Raw genomic sequence first — 20318 nt, 5'->3', positions numbered from 1 at the left:
GCCCCACCCATTGATTGAGCTCTGGACAGATGGAGATGGCCATCCTCTAGGCAAGTTGTCTGAGCAGGGGCGTACCCAGGATCAAAACTAGGGGGGGGGGAGCCATGCTCGTTCAGGGGCGTGGCCAAGGCACAGGAGGGGAGGGGCCACGAATTGGGAACATGGGCGGGGCTACAGGGCCAGCGGGCCCGCCAACACCGCAGCGGCGATGCTTCTCCCAAGAAGCAGGCATCTTTTAATTTCGTGACTGCTGTCACCATCTGCAGTGATCATGGAACCCAAGAAAGTAAAATCTCTCACTGTCTCCATTTATTCCCCATCTATTTGCCAGGAGGTGATGGGACCAGTGGCCATGATCGTAGGTTTTGGGGTTTTTTGATGTTGAACTTCAGACCATATTTTGCGCTCTCCTCTTTCACCCTCATTAAAAGTATCTTCCTCCTCACTTTCTGCCATCAAGACTGTGTCATCAGCATATCTGAGGTTGTTGATATTTCTTCCAGCAATCTTAATTCTGGCTTGGGATTCATCTATTAGCAACAATAATTTGGAAGTTATGTGCTGAGAAATGTGATTTCCACAAAACTGAAGCTTTCTCGTGAGGGAAGACATTGGGGTCCTCTGGAAAAAATATTAACAATCACTTCATGTTCTGATTATTTCATATTAAGATATTTATTATAATTTCACATCAAATATTAAATCCATAACATTCAATTCACACATTTAAATAAATTAAAACCAAATCTCTCTCGCTCTCTCATATACACACAGTCCCTCTCTCGATGTATGTAACATGCTAAGATGATCATTTGGAAAGGCAGGTTTCCTGTGGAATCTCCTATTCAGGCACCAAACACAACTTTGAATTTCTTCCCCAGCTAGAATGCAGTGCATTGAATTACCAAATATCTGCCAAATTATGCACAAAAGTCATCCAAGCTTCTTATGCTCCCTTTTGGACCACCCAAGCCCATCACTTCTCTCATAGACTTTCCAAGAAGGAACTCAGGACAATCTTGTTCCCACAAGAGCATCATCAAGCCTTGAACTCGATGACCTAAGTCTGGCTTTACTTTCATCAGAGTCTCTGACAGAGACAGACTTGCACGCACCTATATTACACATAGGAAATGTAGCCTGTAAACCTACAGTATAGCCTAGCATATTACAAAATCCTTTGTGTCTAAGGAAGCAGTTGGGAGAACCTGAAGGAAGGGACAAATATACAGTAGTTACTCAGCTGACAGGCTGCCCAAGGAGCCAAATGTCACAACATTTGATGCATCTCAAGTAATGAAGACCTTGGATTTATGAGTCATTGGAAAGATGGTGTTTGTAGCCTGCAGCAGCGCTATAGAACTGCCAGTGCAATAAAGCCCAAGTGGAAAAATTGTTGAATGACTCAGCATTTGCCAGCCCTTTCTTAGATGCCTCATATTGATCCCACTGACTCTCCTTGACTTGCAGTAGATGCATTGTGACAGAAATATGACTTCAGGGCAAGGAAAAACTGGAGAGCTGGTTCCAGATAACAGAATACACAATGGAGAACACGATGGGCTAGTGATATATAGAGCAGCTTTCTAAAACTGGGAGAACAGGAAGGGAAGCAGAAAGAAAGATCTGATGGTGTATTGGTAAATATCTGCAATTGATCTCCCTTCCTGCCCTTTTTGCATCTAAGGGCTTGTCCACACTTCCCCTTGTCCCGTGCCTCAAAATCGAGCGGTTTTGCACTTGCTCTGCAGCCGTCCCTGGAAAACATGATTTCCCCCACTGAATCAGGAGGAACTTCTCCCCAAAAAGAGCTCAAAACTGATGCCCTCTCTTTCCCTTTCCTCCTTCGGCTGCCATCTGAAATCCCACCTTTTCCATGAAACATTTTAGGTTCTCCTCCCCAACTGGGCCCCAACTGCCCAACTGGGGCAGCGAAGACCTAAGTATAATTGCATTGTGCGGGTTGATTCATTGGTGCTTTTCACACAACTCCCAGTTCCATAGAAGGAATGCATAGTCAGGACTGTATCGAACTGACCAAACGAGCCAATCCGCGGCGACCCTGGTGGTGGGGCGGGACATGGCCATTGACTTAGCCCGACCAACCACTCTGTACAGCATCCAGTCGGTTGAGAGCATCACCCACCCTTCCCCTCCCTTCATTGATTACTGTTCTAACCGTTTCTTTTCAGCTAGCCGGGCTTTGCTGTGGTCTTCTGACAGTTGCCGTATTCAGAGCCGGGAAGGGATTTCCCCCTCTCTGCAGGTTTCGTCTTCCCCATAGCACTAGTCACAACTTTGGCGGCTTAGGCCTTGGGCGGAATCCTATAGTTTTTCATCCCTGCAGCGGCGTTAACAGGATACCCCATTAGAGGGGTCTGGAGGGAAATCTCTGTCCAAGTGCGTAGGGCTAGCAGGCCATAGAGCTTCCCTCAGCATTTAGGGGCCAACCGCGTAAACCTGCGTTTTGCAATGGATCCACCCCCAATTAGACCCTGTCATGCCTCAGTCCTCCAGCGGGGGGGGGGGGGCTGAGAGGAATACCCAAGCAATGCCTATGCCAAAGCTTCCTACATCTGAAAGTTGTGGCTGTTTAAATCACAGACAGTTGTTGTGTCCATTCATTTTTACCACTCAGCAGTTAGACACACCAGGAGGGAGGGGGGTGGGTCTCTGTGGCTGGGCATGCTATCGGCATCACCTGAAATAACCCTTAGCTTTACTTCCTCCTCAACCCTCTGTGCAATTAGCTTGCAGCTGTTAATTAACATCCGGGGGGGCACATTTATTTATTATATTCGTTTAGCATAGTTATTATCTGCGCTTCACCAAAGGTCCAGCCTGGTGTGAGTTGCAACGCATCAAGAAACAGTAAGACACAATAGACCAGGGGTCCCCAAACTAAGGCCCGGGGGCCGGATGCGGCCCAATCGCCTTCTATATCCGGCCCGCGGACGGTCCGGAAATCAGCATGTTTTTACATGAGTAGAATGTGTCCTTTTATTTAAAATGCATCTCTGGGTTATTTGTGGGGCATAGGAATTTGTTCATTTTTCCCACTTCAAAATATAGTCCGGCCCCCCACAAGGTCTGAGGGACAGTGGACCGGCCCCCGGCTGAAAAAGTTTGCTGACCCCTGCAATAGACCGTAAACGGTTAAAACAGCAACCTACTGATAAATTTGTATGCAGAAAGTAAACAAGCTTTGCACATTCCCCCAAGGCCTGGATTAAAAGAGACGCCATGGAAATGAGCTGCAGTGGCGATGAAAAGAAAAGAAAAGGATTTATTTAAAAGCGTTTAAAACTACAGCGGGTGCAATCCTGCTACTACGGAAGTCGACACAAAACAACTCATGGAATTAAAAGAAGGAGCGCTGCAGTCAAAGAAAAGGGCTTTGTAGTTGTGTCATACAAGTTGTGTGTGTGTGTGTGTGTGTGTGTGTGTGTGTGTGTGTGTGTGTGGCCGGTTTTGAGATGTGAAAGGAATCTTAGGCACTTTGTCCTTTAGCTATTGATTCCTCAAGCAGAAAGAGAACTCCAAGTTTATGGCCAAGCACACCCGGCATTTCTTTCCATGTATCTGCCATCTGTTCCGAACTGCTTCTAAGAAGTGGGAGGTGGCTCATCCGGGCCAATCAAAGCACACCACAACTTTGCTGGCTTGTTTAAAACAAAATAACACAATCCACTGAGTGGCCTCTGCCAACTGCAGTTACATACTGTACTCCATTCTTCCATGTCCCCTTACACAGATATGCTGACTGGCTTCCTTGCCTCTCTGGTGTAAATAGGTTTTCAAAACCACTTCAGGCCAGGGAAAGTTAATACATAACAATCCAAGCAGAGAGGCAAACTGTGTTAAGGAAAGCAAACATCAGAAAGCAGGAACTTTCAGGCTGCACCCCGTTGAACTCAGTTACATTGAACCCAGTAGGTTCCACTGAACTCGGCAGGCCTTTTTCTCCTGGTCAGCACATAGAATAGAAAAATAGAATTGTAGAGTTGGAAGGGACCTTGAGGGTCATCAAGTCCAACCCCCTGCAATGCAGGAATTGCAACTAAAGCATCCATGGCAGATGGCCATCCAGCCTCTGCTTAAAAATCTCTGATGCAGGAGAGTCCACCATCTTACGAGGGAGCCCATTCCACTGTCAAACCTTACTATCAGAAAGTTATTCCTCATGTTAAGTTGAATCTCCTTTCTTGTAATCTGAAGCCATTGGTTCGGGCTTCAGAGGAGGAGAAAACAAGCTTGCTTCATCTTCCATGTACAAGGCGGACTTCAGTAATCTTTTGTAATATTGTGCCCCCCCCATGAGTCTTTTGTAATATTGTGCCCCCAAATGAGTCTTCCTAAATTATGGGTCTTCTCAATTTTACACCCCCTAGACTCTCTGCCCTGTGCAGGGGAACCACCCACACCACCCTAAATCCTGCGCTGCCATGTGTCAGCCCTTTAGATTTTTAAAGATGTCTATTGTATTTAAGAGAGAGAGAGAGAGAGAGAGAATATTTCAGTCAGAACTTGAACAGAGCATTACCGAACACCAGACAAAATACTGAAAGAGCACCACCTAGTGACAGAATGTGGGGTTTACAAATGGGATCATTGCCCTTCCGAAGTGAGAAAGACAGAACAAATGCTGTACCACCACCCCTCCTAAGACTATAGCTGAAATCCTAAGCCAGGACCCTCCAAATGTTGAATTCCAACTCTCATCTGCCCCAGCCAGCATGGTCCATGATCAGAATAGCTGGGAGTTGTACCCCTACAACATTCCAGTTTGGGAGGGGGAGGGGGGGAATGAGTCTGAATTTTGAATTCAGAAGTAAGTAAAAGGAGCTGGGTATGTTTAGCCTAGGAAAGAGTCGACAAATATTGTCAGTCTCAACCTCCTTCAAAATTGCCAAGGCAACACGTATTGTCAACCTCAACTCATTCTAAATTGCCATCAACCCGCACCTATTCTTACCTGTTTTTACTCAATGAGATCCAGGGGGAGGGGGAGGGGATGGTCATCTGCCATCCCGTTACAACTAACAACAAAAGTAGCAAGTGTCAACAAAAGTAGCAAAGGTTTTAGCGAATGGGACATCACGTCAGGAGTGAGCTTCCTGGCTGCACTCAAATCATACTACAGATTAAAGATAACTGCAAGATCTACATCAGAAGGCTTAGTTTGGTCAGAAGTAAATACATAAATACACATTTCTTGAGTTAATGCAAAATACATTACTTCTGGTAAATGAGCCTGCCATAGTCTCTAGAAGATGGTCACGGTAATTTCTGTCCCAGGCTTTTTAGACTCATCTACCCATGTATTAAGGGACGCTGCTGGTGCTGTGGTCTAAACCACTAAGCCTAGGGCTTGCCAATCGGAAGGTTGGTGGTTCGAATCCCTGCAATGGGCTGAGCTCCCGTTGCTCATTCCCAGGTCCTGTCAACCTAGCAGTTCAAAAGCATACCAAAAAGTACAAGTACATAGATAAATAGGTACCACTCTGGCGGGAAGGTAAACGGTGTTTCTGTGTGCTCTGGTTTCGGTGTTCCATTGCGGCAGAAGCGTCTTAGTCATGCTGGCCACATGACCAGTCTGCAGACAAACGCCGGCTTCCTTGGCCAGTAAAGCGAGATGAGCGCCGCAACCCCAGAGTTGTTCACGACTGGACTTAACGGTCAGGGGTCCCTTTACCTTTACCTTACCCATGTACTATCTGAAACCAAAGAGGTGCATTGGTTGCCGGATGTGAAATATACGTATTGGCATTGTTTTCAGCTCTCCTATCCCGCTAACAAGGCCAAGCGGGAATCTGCCCTTAAGAGAGCCGCTTTGAGATTGGGAAATCTTAATCAGCAGTTTTACTAGCCAACTGCAGAGCTCTCTAAGGCACGACGGGTTGGGGAGTCATCCATGCATGTAACATGACACCCGAGAGAGTCGTAAAGCAATTACACTGAGAAGTCCACTTGATTCTGAGCGATAATGCCTTAAATGTACAGTTAGTCCCCTTGCAGTGAGTCAGAGAAGCAGTCAGGTGACATACTGGCACCGGGTAGGTCTGGTTACAAGGAGAGTGAACTAATCTTTTTTTTCTTTCCTAAGGTCAAATGCTTTTTTTAAAAAAAAGCACTCGGGTGTTAACAAGCATTTACAATTGTTTTTCTCAGTAGCTAAAAATAGAATCCCTTCAGGGAGACAAAATGACCCACTGATGCCTCAACATTTATCAGAAGAAACAGGGCCAGCCCAGCCTAAGAGGCAGCGCTAATGGTTGTCTGAGGCGTCAGAATTTAAAAGCTGCTGATTTTTCTGGGGGGAAATGTGAAGTGAGGGAGGGTGTGCCCACACACTGCTCCAGAATCTTGGGACAAAAGGGGAAAGATTGTGTACACACACACACACACACAATTCCAAACTAGAGCCACCTTCCCATAAGGTTGCCAGACTCAATAGTGGACAGGACTTCTGTGCCTTTAATTGCCCTGCTCTCTTTTGAGTCTGGAAACCTTAAAGAGAAACCAGCAGACCCTTTGTTTAATTTCCAAGCAAAGGGTCTGCACTCTGCAGCTGCAGTCAAGAACATCTTTAGTGAGGTGTATATTTAGCATATCTTTGCATATTTGGGTTTGTGAGTATACTGCGTTCCCTCGCTAAAGCTGTTCCTGACTGCAACACCTTTAGTGAGGGGACACAGTACATTCACAACCCTGTACAAAGTATGAAGAGAGCAGCAAAATACATTTTCACCCCTGAGGTAACCCTGAACAGAAGTCCTCTTAAGTCAGGCCTACGCAAGTTATGACCCACACTGGTCTGATGCCTGTATTGGGCCAGATATGATCTTGGCAACCTCTTTGTTTTTTTAAGTCCAACTCAGCCAGCAAAAAAAAGCAAGTTTGTCAATGGTGGACTTCCACAGACAGCTGGCCGTGGGTTGTTTTCAGCTGGGTAGAGCGTGCATGATGCAGGCCCCTCTTAAATGAATTTCAGTGCACCAGTCTTCCGTTAGCAACATATTATCTGAGACTGGAAGATAAAATTAGACTTTCCAGTGGTAAACACGTGGGACCAGGGCACAAGCCCAATTTTGGCAAGGGCAGGGGCGTAGCAAGGGGGTGCAGTAGGTGCGGCCCACCCCAGGGGTCCCCACTGAGGGGGGTGACAAAATGGCGGACGGCACTCACCATGGGATCTGCAGCATGCCCAAGCCATGTATCTCCAGTGCCCACAGGCTCCACGCTGTCTGCCCGCTGCCTCCCCCCCCAGCTGTAGGGCGCTGCACACCCCGTCCCGTCCCTTCCTATGGGCACACAAATCCTGTCTCATCCCTATGGGCACTGCGTGCCCCGTCTCTCCAGGTGCCGTGTGCCCCACCCCTATGGGTGGTTCGAGTGGCTTCCTCCACCTCTGGGAAAGGGGCACATGTGATGCGTTGTGGGTGCATTCCCCCCTGGATGGTTCCTGAGAGTAAAGTCTTTAATGCATTGATGGTCAAACATGGCCCTCCAACTGTTTTGGGACTACAATTCCCATCACCCCTGACCACTGGTCCTGTTAGCTAGGGATGATGGGAGTTGTAGTCCCAAAACAGCTGGAGGGCCAAGTTTGGTCACCACTGCTTTAAGGGAACCATAAGAGCCAACTACAGAATGAAATTAGTGGTGTTAATTCACATGACCATTAACTCCTGCAGGGACAGCGCTGGAGACAACATGTAGACCCATGTATACTTCTTAGGGCTTTGACTTCGGTGCCAACATTTTGTATATTCTACACAAAACATTAAGAGAACGATCATGTGCACCTTTACTTGAAAACGAGTTCCACTGGAGTTCCAGGGGTGCACAGTCAAGGGGGATTAAACCTCATGTGATACTTTCTATCACTAACACTCTTACCTATGTGGCTCCACCTTAGATTTCTCCTGATGAGCTCAGTCATTTCCACCTATTACTGATTTCTCGTTGATCTTCCCGTTTTCTTGGAATGAAGGCTCACTGAACTTAGTGAGAATTACTTCGGAGTAAACATGGGTAGGATCATAGCTGCCAAGTTTTCCCTTTTCTCGCGAGGAAGCCTATTCAGCATAAGGGAAAATCCCTTTAAAAAAGGGATAACTTGGCAGCTATGGGTAGGATAGGGCCGCGAGACTATTATTTTGCTTGGAATTGTTGAGTGATGTGAAATATCTAAGATAAATAGTTCACCCCACCCCACCCCCCACCCCTTCTGACCTATTACCCATTGAGCACGCATCATTGGAATTGAACTAGAAACTTGATCCGGCATCTCTTCTGCAGCCTCATGAAATATTGGAACAGCATGTCTGCCAAACATCTATTAATAAACAGCTTTTTTGCCTCTTCCACAGTCATTCTCACTTCCATTCAAGCCCTCCTCACGCCTCCTTTGATACTTGGTGGAATTTCAGGGAATTGATCACAGTGATATACCTGGTGATTTATGAAATGCATGGCGTTATGGATAGCCCCTGATTCGGGTTCTGGCCTTATTCACACCTACCTTGAATTGCATACTATGGGGATCAATGGAACTTAGGACAACATGACTCTCCATCTGTGGCTTTGAGTATACTGTAAGCAGAGGGCCCCAGCATCCATGCAGCTGTGGAGTTGCTTTTCAGCGGCACATTGCCTTAAGTACTGGTATATAGCCAGCATTAACATCCCTCCAATGTGCATGGTAGGGACGCAGGTGGCGCTGTGGGTTAAACCACTGAGCCTAGGGCTTGCCGATCAGAAGGTCAGCGGTTCAAATCCCCGCGATGGGGTGAGCTCCCGTTGCTCGGTCCCAGCTCCTGCCAACCTAGCAGTTCGTAAGCACATCAAAGTGCAAGTAGATAAATAGGTACTGCTACAGCGGAAAGGTAAACAGTGTTTCCGTGCGCTACTCTGGATCACCAGAAGTGGCTTAGTCATGCTGGCCACATGACCTGGAAGCTGTATGCCGGCTCCCTCGGTCAATAACGCGAGATGAGCGCCGCAACCCTAGAGTCGGTCACGACTGGACCTAATGGTCAGGAGTCCCTTTACCTTTTAATGTGCATGGTGAGAAGTACCACCTATACAAAAATAAAATAAAAAATAAAAATATTGCAAGCTTTGATGGTGCTTCTCACCATGTAGATTGGAGGGCTTGGCTTGGGTGTCCAAATGGCACACTTCACTGTAAGTATTCTGATACACTCCTTCTCACTGAAGCTGCACAAGTTTGCTTCGATACATCAGTGTGGTGACAGTTATCCACCTTTTCCTAAAGGATAGGTGCAACCAACCAGCCCCCGCCCCCAGCCAGAACTCAGTTCCAGAACCTCTCAGGTGGACGTCATTGCCATTCTAAGAGAACAAGGGAGAGGTGATCATGGTGAGTTTTTTTTAGAAAAATAGCAAGTGTTGATCCAACCCAACCATCCTTATTTTCCTGCATCTCTATAGAGAGCACAACGATTCACTGAAGCCTTGGGCCAAGTAACTGCAATCTCAACAAATGGCTTAGCATTCCACTCACACTCAGCACAGCAATATTCTGAGAGAGGAAATAATTTATGATTTGAATCTAAATCAGGTCACAACAAGCCAGCTTACCCGCATTTTTTGAGAAATAGAGATCACTGGAGAATGCCTCGTGGTGCCATCTCAGAGTTTGAAGAGATCAGGCTGTTCTCTTCTAAGATGGTTAGGTGCCTTCTAGGCAGAACAAACCAAACTAAAGCTCCATCTTTAGGTGGCTGAGATGTCCCCCTTCAAAGCCTTATCCCAGATTATTCCAATGCCCACTGAAGCTTCCAATCACAGCTTCAAACCCAAAATGAACTCCAAAGCAATTACACTTGCAAACCAACAGGCCACCACGTGGCTCGCATGAAATGTGGACTTGCTGTAGACCTGGCATAAAAAGCCTATCTTCAGGCTTTGTAACACCAAAGCTGGACTTCAGCCACAACACAAGCTGAGAATCCCTGGAAGCCTTATGAGGGAAAGGATAAGAGCTTTCAAAACTAGTTAACCCTCCTCTCATCCAGTGTCCTTTCACTCACTTATTGTCACTTGCGGTGTTTTGTTTTGTTCTGTTTTGTTCTGTGGACTGGGGCTTGTGTCTGTATCGGCCTTTGGACCTATACCATTTCTGTTTGTGTTAGGCACTTTTGGCACAACAAAAGAAAGAGGCAATGAATGGATTCAAATTACAGTACAAGAAAAGAGATTCCAACTAAACATCAGGAAGAGCTGTTTGACAGTGGAACGGGCTCCCTCAGGAGGTGGTGTGCTCTCTTTCCTTGGAGTTTTTAAAGCAGAAGTTGGCTGGCCATCTGTCACGTATGATCTTGTTGAGATTCCTGCATCACAGGCGGTTGGACTAGACAACCCTCGGGGTCTTTCCAACTCTACATCCAATTCAACATGCATAAACATTAGGTAAAGGTAAAGGTACCCCTGACAGTTAGGTTCTGGGGTTGTCCACTCATTTTGCTCTATTGGCCTGAGGGAGCTGGCGTTTGTCCGCAGACAGCTTCTGGGTCATGTGGCTAGCATGACTAAGCCGCTTCTGGCGAAACCAGAGCAGCGCACGGAAATGCCGTTTACCTTCCCTGCTCCCACAAATTCCTAGTAGAGGATTTAGTGATCCATCAAAACGGTTGTGGTCGTCACAGCTGAAGCAACAGGAACTCAATACAGCATCATCTGTTATGGCGTCAACTGATGGGACCTATGCTGAGGACTCTCGAGCAATTGCTTAGTTCCTGGAGGAGCAAGTTAAACTTCCAAAGCATGTCATCATGTTAACAGAAGAAAAACATATCTCTTCCATAAGACAGAATGTGATATTTTAGCTGGGTTGGTTTACTGTACTCTCCAGTGCCAACTTCCCCAATCGTGTCTTATAGAAGCACATTTTACCCTTATCCATAAACTGCAAATGTTGTTGTTGTTTTCTTTTATGTAACCATTTTTCAAAGATGTGGGATTAGATCCAAACTTAGCTGTGAGCAGAAGAGCTCCTTCTGACCACAGAAGGCTTTTGATCCAGTGGAGCGATACCGCTGTCAAAAAGGGGAAGAGGTGATTTTCACTGGATCTCCCTAACACTGCAGCCCCCTCCCTGCCCTCTTCTGGAGGTTTCCTCTATTCTCCAGAGCAGATTTTCAGAAGGGGGGGAAAGGAATCCATAAAAACCACCTGTCCAGCACCCCCACCCCAATTTCTGCTGGAGGAAGCATGGTCTAGATCTAAGCCATGGAAAATCAAATCTTACAACGACGATGATTTGAGAATGTGTCAGCCATGCGAAAATTCACACTGAAATAAGGCTGAGGCCGACAGGTGTCACAGTGATCACCACTGCTAAGTGTGGGGGCAGCCATTTACAACAAACAGTGAACCGAAGCCCATACTTCCTACTGTGTGGGTTGGATCAGCACAACGGATCTATTATAAATAACCTTTCAGCTCTCAGCTGTCCTATTCCCAAGAGACGCAAAGACTATCTTTTGGAAAGAAGAACTCTTTGCCATAGCTTAGGGTTGCCATATTTCAAAAAGTTAAAAATCCAGACAAAAAATTGTTGGGTGGGTTTTTGTTTTTGTTTTTTTTACAAAATCTCAAAAAAAAATCGAAGTTTTTGAGCTACTTTTAAGGAAATTTGCCAAAATCTACACTTCCGACATGGGTTGTCATACGTCCAGATTTTCCCGGACATTCAGCGATTTCCAGCTGGACACTGTTTCCGACAGCCAAATCCCTGCTATGTCAGGGAAATTCTGGACCTATGTCAACCCTCCTGTAGCTCCAATGTAGGGAAGTCTGTTCCGTGGCAGAGGCAGAGTTAGGGGAGCACCAACGGTTCGGCCGCACTGGGGGCAAAGCCTCAGGGGCACCTCAGAGGATGCCACAACTATTATTTAGAATGGAGCAGGAGAGGCAGAGGGGCGCCGAATTTTGGTGTCGCAGAGGATGCCACTGAAATTTCAGTCCCCAAGGTTCGTCACTGGTCACGGGTTACAATTAAAGGGCAGCAAGTGGTTGTTTGGTGGAAGCACCAAAGCTCAATCACAGAGCATCTGCTCTGCAATCAGAAAGCCCTAGGTTCATTTCCACGCATCTCAAGGTAGATCTGGGAATGTCCTCAGCCCCAAACCCTGGAGTCAGTATGGGCAATGCTGAGCTAGGTAGACCAGTGGTCAGACTTGGTTCCCATCTGCTCTGTTACATTTAAAGCAGTATCATACGACTTTCGTAACAGCCATAGCTTCCCACAAAGAATCCTGGCAACTGTTAAGGGTGCTGAGCATGTTAGGAGACCCTTGTTCCCCTCATGAAACCATGCTGGGAACTGTAGCTCTGTGAGGGGAGCAGAGGTCGCCTAACAATGCTCAGCACCCTTAAGAAACTGCGGCCCCCACAGGATACTTTGGGGCAAGGGCGTACCCACCACGGGGCAAGTTAGGGCAGCTGCCCTACTCTAGAAGCAGGGCTGGTGGGCAGAGGCGGAGCACAGCCCGGCGGAGCGCGAGTTCGCCATTCCCGCCGCGCCGCACCCTCCCTCCAGCTCCCCGACGCGCCCTCAGGCAAGGCCAAGCGCGGCGGGGAACCAGGGAGCGCGGCGCGGTGGGCGGGAACGCCGAACTCGCGCTCCGCTGGGCTGGGCTCCGCCTCCGCCCACCAGCCCTGCTTCTAGGGAGGGGCACAGCCCGGCGGAGCGCGAGTTCGCCGTTCCCGCCCGCCGCGCTGCGCCCTCCCTCCAGCTCCCCGGCGCGCCCTCTGGCAAGGCCAAGCGCGGCGGGGAACCAGAGAGCGCGGCGCGGCGGGCGGGCACGCTGAACTCGCGCTGGGCTGGGCTCCACCTCCGCCCACCAGCCCTGCTTCTAGGGAGGGGCACAGCCCGGCGGAGCGCGAGTTCGCCGTTCCCGCCCACTTTGTGGCCCCTCCCCTTCCGTGCCTTGGCCCCTCACCTTGCCCCCCCCTAGTTTTGATCCTGGGTACGCCCATGCTTTGGGGGGAAGCCATGAATGTTTAAAGTGGTACAATACTGCTTAAATGTAAAGTCTAGATGGGGCCTTGGTCTAAAAGCTTGTGTTCTGTTGTTGTTGTTGTTGTTGTTGTTGTTGTTGTTGTTGTTGTTGTATTTTTAGAAATAGTGGAAATGTCAGTTGGATTTCATCTCACATCTTCACCCCACTGCCACTACATTCACTAAAATGGGTCATCTCTGATCGGGATTCGGTATTTCTGTGTTATGCAGAGCAGCCTTCCCCAGGCTGGTGCCCTCCAGATGTTGTTCAGACTCCAACTCCCATTTGCCCAAGCCAGCACAACCAACAGTGGTGGGGGGAGGAATAATCCAACAACAGCTGGAGGGTGGAGGGTTGGCAAAGACTGATAGAGAGGGACGGAGGAGTGGGTCTCTGTCTGTGAATTCTGTTAGGGAGGAGGAGGAAGGGAGGGAGGGAGGGAGGGAGGGGAGAGAGAGCATGTTTTAGGGTCTAAAGACATGTTAAACCTAGAACATGAATCAGCCCAGGGCTACGGTGCCCTTTAACTGAACCTTGATATTATATGACCAACCCAAATGCCTTTGCTGTTTTCTTGAGCCAGAATGGAAATGAAGAAACCAAGTGAGAGGCACAGGTGCTTAAACTGAGCTATGTTATTGTGCATCGGTCATTCCAAAGAAAAAAACCCATAGAAGTGAGATGAGTAAGCCTAACGCGTAAGCTTCTGACTCCACTGCTATTCGTTTCAGTTTCAGCATAAGCACCTGTACAATTGGACGTCACAACTGTGCTTTAAAAGCTGGGCATGTCACTTTGTCATATGGGTGAAAATACACTCGAATTGTTGGCGTGTTGCTAAATATGACAGAACAGTCGAAGAGAGGTCATACGCAACCTGCTCTTCAAGTTTCTGATCTATAGATCGTTCTATTTATGTATCTCTAACAGCGGAAAGATTATTTGTTTAAATACCATCACATATCAAGCAGTTCTTCTCCCCCAAATCCAAACAATATAAAAATTTGTCATTTTAAAATCTCCTTCTTTCCCTAAACTTTGACAAGTTTGGACAGGTGGTGTTTTGTTGTTGTTGTTGTTTTGAGGGGTGTAAAACTGAAATACTTAATTCAGTATCAAAGCCGAGCTCAGGAGCTCATTACCAAAGCAGTTAAGTTCCTAAAGAATCAGAACACGGAGTCCAACCACAGGTGAAAGAGGACTATAGCTCTGGGCAAAGTCAAACTTCTGAGTCTGGTATTTCTGGGGATGTCTCAAAAAAGGTGAGACAATTCAACAGATTAAACTTCATTCATTCCCACATCCTAAACACTAAATTTTCTGTTAACTTGACCCTTACGTAGCCCATTATGTAAGCTAACACACTGTCTGCACAGAGGAGGAATGAGCAGGGAGGTTCCTGTCTTCCCCTTCCCCTGGCCTGACCTTTATATCCCCTCCACCTGTGACTGGCAGGGAGACTGGCTTGGTGCTATGCGCCTCCCTCCCCAAAATGAAATGTGGCTCTCCCACCTAAGAAAGAAGGCTGGCTGCAGGACTGTATACATTCCTACGACTGTTTTATAAATGGTACATAGATAGAGAGGATCACACTTCTCTGAGATGGAGAACATCAACACTTATGATTACCTAGGAGCAGTCCTTTCTTCTTCATCGTCATCATCATTATCATCACCATGAGTGTACCCAGGATCAAAGCTAGGGGGCATACCAGCCACGCCCCCAGCCACCTGATTGGCTAGCTGGCAATGACGTGGCCAGGATCCCCCCAGGAGGCATGGTCAACGTGCACGCCCCCCAAAGAAAAGGGGGCCGTTTGCAAGGCAGCACACGGAGCCACCCGCACTTGCACTCCTGCCTCGCCCGCTCCTTTAATGGCAGCAGTGACTAAAAAGAGGCAGCAGCAGCAAAGCTGCCTCTGTTGAAGGAAACCTGGACCTGGACTAACTTTAGCCCACACTCTTTCAAGTCACAGCGAGCACAGCACAGAAAGTGCTGCCCCACAATACATGCAAATGAAGTGCCGTGGAGCATTGTGGGGCAGCACTTTCTGTGCTGTGCTTGCTGTGACTTGAAGGAGTGTGGGCTGAAGTTAGCCCAGGTCCAGGTTTTTTTCAACGGAGGCAGCTTTGCTGCTGCTGCCGTTTCGCTTCAGCCAAGCAGGCTGAGGCGGAGCACAGGAGGCAGCGCCCCTGCCTGTCCTCTCCAGCTGCCCTGCTTCTAGGGGAGGGCAGCTGCCCCCCCCCCCCGCCCCATGCTGGGTACGCCCATGATCATCACCATCATTTATATGCCGCCCATCTGGTTGGGTTGCCCCAGCCACTCTGGGCGGCTTCCAACAAACTATAAAACCACAGTAAAACATCAAACGTTACAAAAATTTAATGCGCGGCCAACCGCTCTCCGAAGAGTTCTCCTTCTGTGTGAATGGTACACATCTTCTATGAGCAAAGAGAGCTGCAATGTTAACCCCACAAATTAGGAGTACAAATATCACGAGGAAAGGCCTTGCTAACCTTTAAATTTGGGATGCGGTATAAAGCCTAATCAATGCAGCATGTCTCTTACAGCGATGTCCTACTACAATCTACCCCACATATAATTTGGGGAAGGGCCATTTCAACAGCTGGGCTTGCCCCAAAGAATGGCATCACAAACAAAACCAAGAGGAAACCTTAAAAAACAAAACAACTACACCTGACTATATTATCCTATCTTGACTCAGGAAAAAGAAGAAGACGACAACCAAATAAACAATCAGATTATTTTATATATATTAAAAAAAAACCTGGCTGAGGGGAATCGAACTTTCTCCCACTTCAGCATGCTATTCCTGAAACTCTAGATTAAAGACCTTACCCAAGACCAAGGTGACTCAGTGTCTTCAGACGGCATCTTGAGATGGTCTCTTTCCTCCATTACCAGAGAAATATTCTGCCCAGGGGCTGTTCAAGCTTCTGTTGGAATTAAAAAATGCTGCCTTTAAGTAATGCGTTGTTGACAACAAAGATCCAGAGAAAGTAATTTCCCTGTGATCATGTTTGCTTGCGAATTTAGCCTGCTCAAGTTCTTGGAACCTCAGCCAGGACAAGAAACATGAGCTCCGTAAGCCGGTGCACACTCACTTCGCAACTGACGCCTCAAGTATCGTTAAGTCATAAGCCTCCCTGAAAAACGGAGGTGTTTATCTTCTTCTTTATTCTACACGCAGGGGGAAGAGCTTCCAGTAAGATGCACCTCATGTGACCATTCAGACAGTGACGCTTCAACTGGAGGTGAGGAAGGGGTGCAAGCTTGCCTCATCCAGTTGGTGGCTTCTGTGGAGTGCCAGAAAACACTTCTGCAAGCATCAGGCAATGCTACACACAAAAACCCAGATCCCTCTGCCCACACTCCATCCTTCAGCACTGTGTCCCAAACTATCTTGGAGTCTCCATACTCAGGAGAAGCTTTTCAGTGGCTGCACTGAATAGGGTCAGTCAAAAAAAAAAATTGGCTGACCACCTTTCACAAACAGAAATGCTTTCATTTAGCCTAGATTCTCATACCAATGGGCTGAGGTCCATTCAGGTGGTCTGTAGAAAGATTAACCCTTCACTTTATTATTATTATTATTATTATTATTATTATTATTATTATTATTATTATTTTACTGACAGAGATCAAGAGCATTTTGGCCAAGGCCAGATGATAAAGCAGGCTAACAGAGCTCTGATGTGGAGTCCATGATTTTCATAATACAGCATTTTGGCAGCCGTCTCATTCCCCCCTTTTTGCTTCTCAGCAGGCTGATATAGGGCCCATGATTTTCATAATTCCTTTTGACAGGAATTTTAGGGATAGTGAAGAAATTATTATTATTATTATTATTATTATTATTATTATTATTATTATTATTATTTGCTACTGGGAAGAAATGGATAATTTGTGTCTCCATAATTCTCAGATGGTAGGGCACTTGTATCCAGATAATTTTCATGTGCTAGATTAGAAGAATCACATTTCTGTCCAGGCAGCCAAGTTCCTGTGAGATATTTTTTTCTAAGCACATCTGTATATTTTTAGGCATAATCTGCATGATCTTGTAAGTTAAGCACTCCTCAAGCCTCCTGGTTTCATTGGTGTACACTGTGAAGCAGCCTCAACCCTACTTTCATCCCTTTCAGCAGGCTGTTGGGCTTTCCTCTTCCATTTTTGCTGAAATGATGTAAGCAGGATTAGCAAAAGCATTCACAGGGGCTCAGTTTTCTGTTGAACCTGTTTCGGAACAACTTTCCCCTCACAACTCCCTTCCCAACACACACAATGGTGCCCAAAAACATGAAGTAACATCCCATCATGTTCTGAAGCTGATCCTGCCCACGTGTCTTCCTTCTTACAAGGAACAACACAGAAAAAAAATAAGTAGTCCCCCCTCAAAAAAAAAGAGATAATGATGGCGCACACACCCGGCACCAATGTGGCAGATGAACCTGAGGCAAAGGGCCTTCGGTCTCTGAGGGGCCTGTTCACAGGTGTATAAATCCCTCAAAATCCCATTTGCTCTAATTCCTCTCACAGGCCTGTATAAAAAGCACCGCCACAACTACTGTAATTGTAGAGATAACTAAACACCATAAATAGTTGTCTAAATGCCTGTGGCAAGTTTATATATGCCAATTCTCCAGGCACAATCCTGTAAACTGTGAGAGGGTGGGCAGTGCCACTCATAATATTAATGTATGTTGTTGGCTAGGGTTGCCATATTCCCCAAAGTGAAAATCTGGACCAAGTTGTTGAGCTTTTGTTGGGGAACATCCCTCCCCTCGCCCCCACAAAATAAAAGTCCTACCTGCCCGGGCTTTCCCCAGACATTTTGCCGATTCAGCGAAAATCAGCCCGGACGCCATTTTGCTGTTCAATTCCCAGATGTGTTAACTGAACTGAGAGGATGCACGCCCTCCATGTTCAAGTCTCCAGTGCTCTAAGTTGTAGGGTGGAAGCTTCCCTCAGATTTTTAAAATTCTTATTCTTCATGAACACAAAATCAAAAATAAAAATGAGCAAGAAAAACAGCAACCCCATAATCAAAGTTAAAAAAAACATAGGAACAATACAGACCGTGACCGTGCCTATTTCCAAATGAAGAAAGCAGATAATGTAGAAAAATAAAAGCGGTGAAGTGTATCATGAAACACACACACACACTTTATTTTTAATGTATTTTTATTAAAGATTTTCTTGATTTACAAAGGTCTGTGCAATGTCTCTCTCTCTTATTCCCCCCCCCCCATGTAACTTTTTTTTTACAAATCAGTTTCATTTGTTGAGACATTAGGAAGAAAAGGGGAGAAGAGGTGGGGGGGGGAGATGGCCTGGTTAGTACTTTGATCACACACACACACACACACACACACACACTTTAGAATCCAGGCTGATAAGAAGCAAGCAATGGGCGCTTCAGCTTAGCTATTAATTTCAGGAAGCCAAAGGCTGACCCTGTGAGATACTCTCTGCTACTAGAGTTCCCTTGCAGTTCAAGAGCAGCATATATATGCAGACACTGACCTCTCTTGGTTTGGGAGGTTTGGGAGAGCTCATTCCAACCTCTCAATCTTTTCCAAGAAGAGCCTAGCATGTGCAGAATACTTCAGTAACAGAGTGGATAATGTCACAATTGATTTGAGATCTGCCTTTGGATGTATGCTTTGCATCCTTAAAAACTGCAATGATTTCTCGCTGGGTCAAAGCTCTCACTGCTCAAATGCCCACATTGTGATTCTGTTTTGCACCGATTCTGGTTAAATGTCCCAGTCCGTTCTGTCCTGATGCATCTCTTAAGTCAATCAAGTCAGCTCCATAATTATAACTCATGGAAATGAAATGCAGACTGGTGCACTAATCTTTATTGATACATCTGTTGCTCCATGTGTAAAGGATGTGAAATCTTTCCACCAGGTTATATAACTACTGTTACTATTTATAGTGAGCTGTTACAAGCCGATTCCCAGAGTCAGTGCTGAATAAATAATGGTGACTGTATACACTTTGTGGAGTTCAGTATTTGACCACAATTCCCAAACAAGTTCAGCTTGATTTTCCTTAAAAACACACACCATATTATCCTAATTTGGCAATTACTCCACTAGCGGTGCAATCAAATTGGTTAGGGGTTAGAGAAATTGGTTAGAGAAATATTCAGAAGTACCAATTTTAGTGTGCACAGAGCCTTCGAATTCAAGAGTAATCAAGATTTGGGAGTAGAGATGGAAGGCCTAGGGAAAAAACCAGAAAAAATTGGGGGGAGGGGCGACCAGGTTCCCCCCCCTTTCCTCCAAAACCTTTGGGGGGAAATGGGGGAAAACCTGCCCCCCATTTTTCCAGTTTCTTTCAAAAGGCTTCCCATCTCTATTTGGGAGTCAAGGTTAAAGGAGCATTCAACTTCAAAAGCCAAAACTGGAAAAGTTTATTAACTGAGTAACCAAACCTGGCAAAAGACAAATCACATTACATAAGCTGATCAGGATCTAAAACAGCTTGCTGGATAGAGTAGCTACCACATGGACATAGTTTTGGTCCTCCCTCCCATGAGTTGGTGCATTGTGAGGTATGTCCTGTTACCCCAGGGTATTCCTACTTCCATCTGTGGCCCGGTGGCAGGGTCATTGTTGCAAGTCTAAGCCTCAAATGAAAGCAAGCCATTAGACTTCCACATGACCATTTTTATAAGGTGGAAGAGTCACTACCCATATCCTTTAATCCAAGCAGGCAAAATGTTCATTGCTGTCCAAGCTGTCAATGTTCATTGACTTATAGTGAGCTTTGGGGTAGACCCTTCATGTTCCCCTGGGGCTAGATGCTGCCAAGTAAGAAGAAACTCCAATTTTGTTGGAGCAAGCCTACTCCACCAGCTCTGAGAATTTACAACATGAAATAGGTGTCAGAACCACGCAATGACTGTGAAGGCTCTTTCATATGTGGCAATAGGATCAATGGTACTTGTCTAGATAGTCCTAACCACCCCTAGCAGCCTTAATAAATACATTAGGAAGGCACAGGGATTTCTTTTCTTTATTGTTATGCTAATATTCTAGATCAGGCATCCCCAAACTGCGGCCCTCCAGATGTTTTGGCCTACAACTCCCATGATCCTTAGCTAACAGGACCAGTGGTCGGGGAAGATGGGAATTGTAGTTCAAAACATCTGGAGGGCCAAAGTTTGGGGATGCCTGTTCTAGATGAGGAACCATGCCATTGTCTTCCCTCTGGCTCAATAAGAACAGATCTGAAACATGGGATCTGGAG

At 46.4% G+C, this 20318-nt stretch overlaps 1 protein-coding gene across 2 annotated transcripts in view; it reads right to left on the bottom strand.

Annotated features, from left to right (window-relative positions):
* LPIN1 (lipin 1) overlaps positions 1-16193 on the bottom strand; it is an 81467-nt gene extending 65274 nt beyond the window's left edge. Inside the window, exon 1 of one of the 2 annotated variants that reach the window (XM_035109829.3) lies at positions 15894-16193. In XM_035109829.3, the coding sequence (XP_034965720.2) occupies positions 15894-15953 (60 nt within the window). In that variant the 5' untranslated portion in view covers positions 15954-16193. The remainder of the gene's footprint in view (positions 1-15893) is intronic. The other variant, XM_035109830.3, reaches the window with a different exon arrangement.
* Positions 16194-20318: the final 4125 nt, after the last annotated feature.

The sequence above is a fragment of the Zootoca vivipara genome, chromosome 3 (genome assembly GCF_965207765.1).
Source record: "Zootoca vivipara chromosome 3, rZooViv2.hap1.1, whole genome shotgun sequence".
Classification (NCBI taxonomy): Eukaryota; Metazoa; Chordata; class Lepidosauria; order Squamata; family Lacertidae; genus Zootoca; species Zootoca vivipara.
This window is presented reverse-complemented; position numbering and strand designations above follow the sequence as displayed.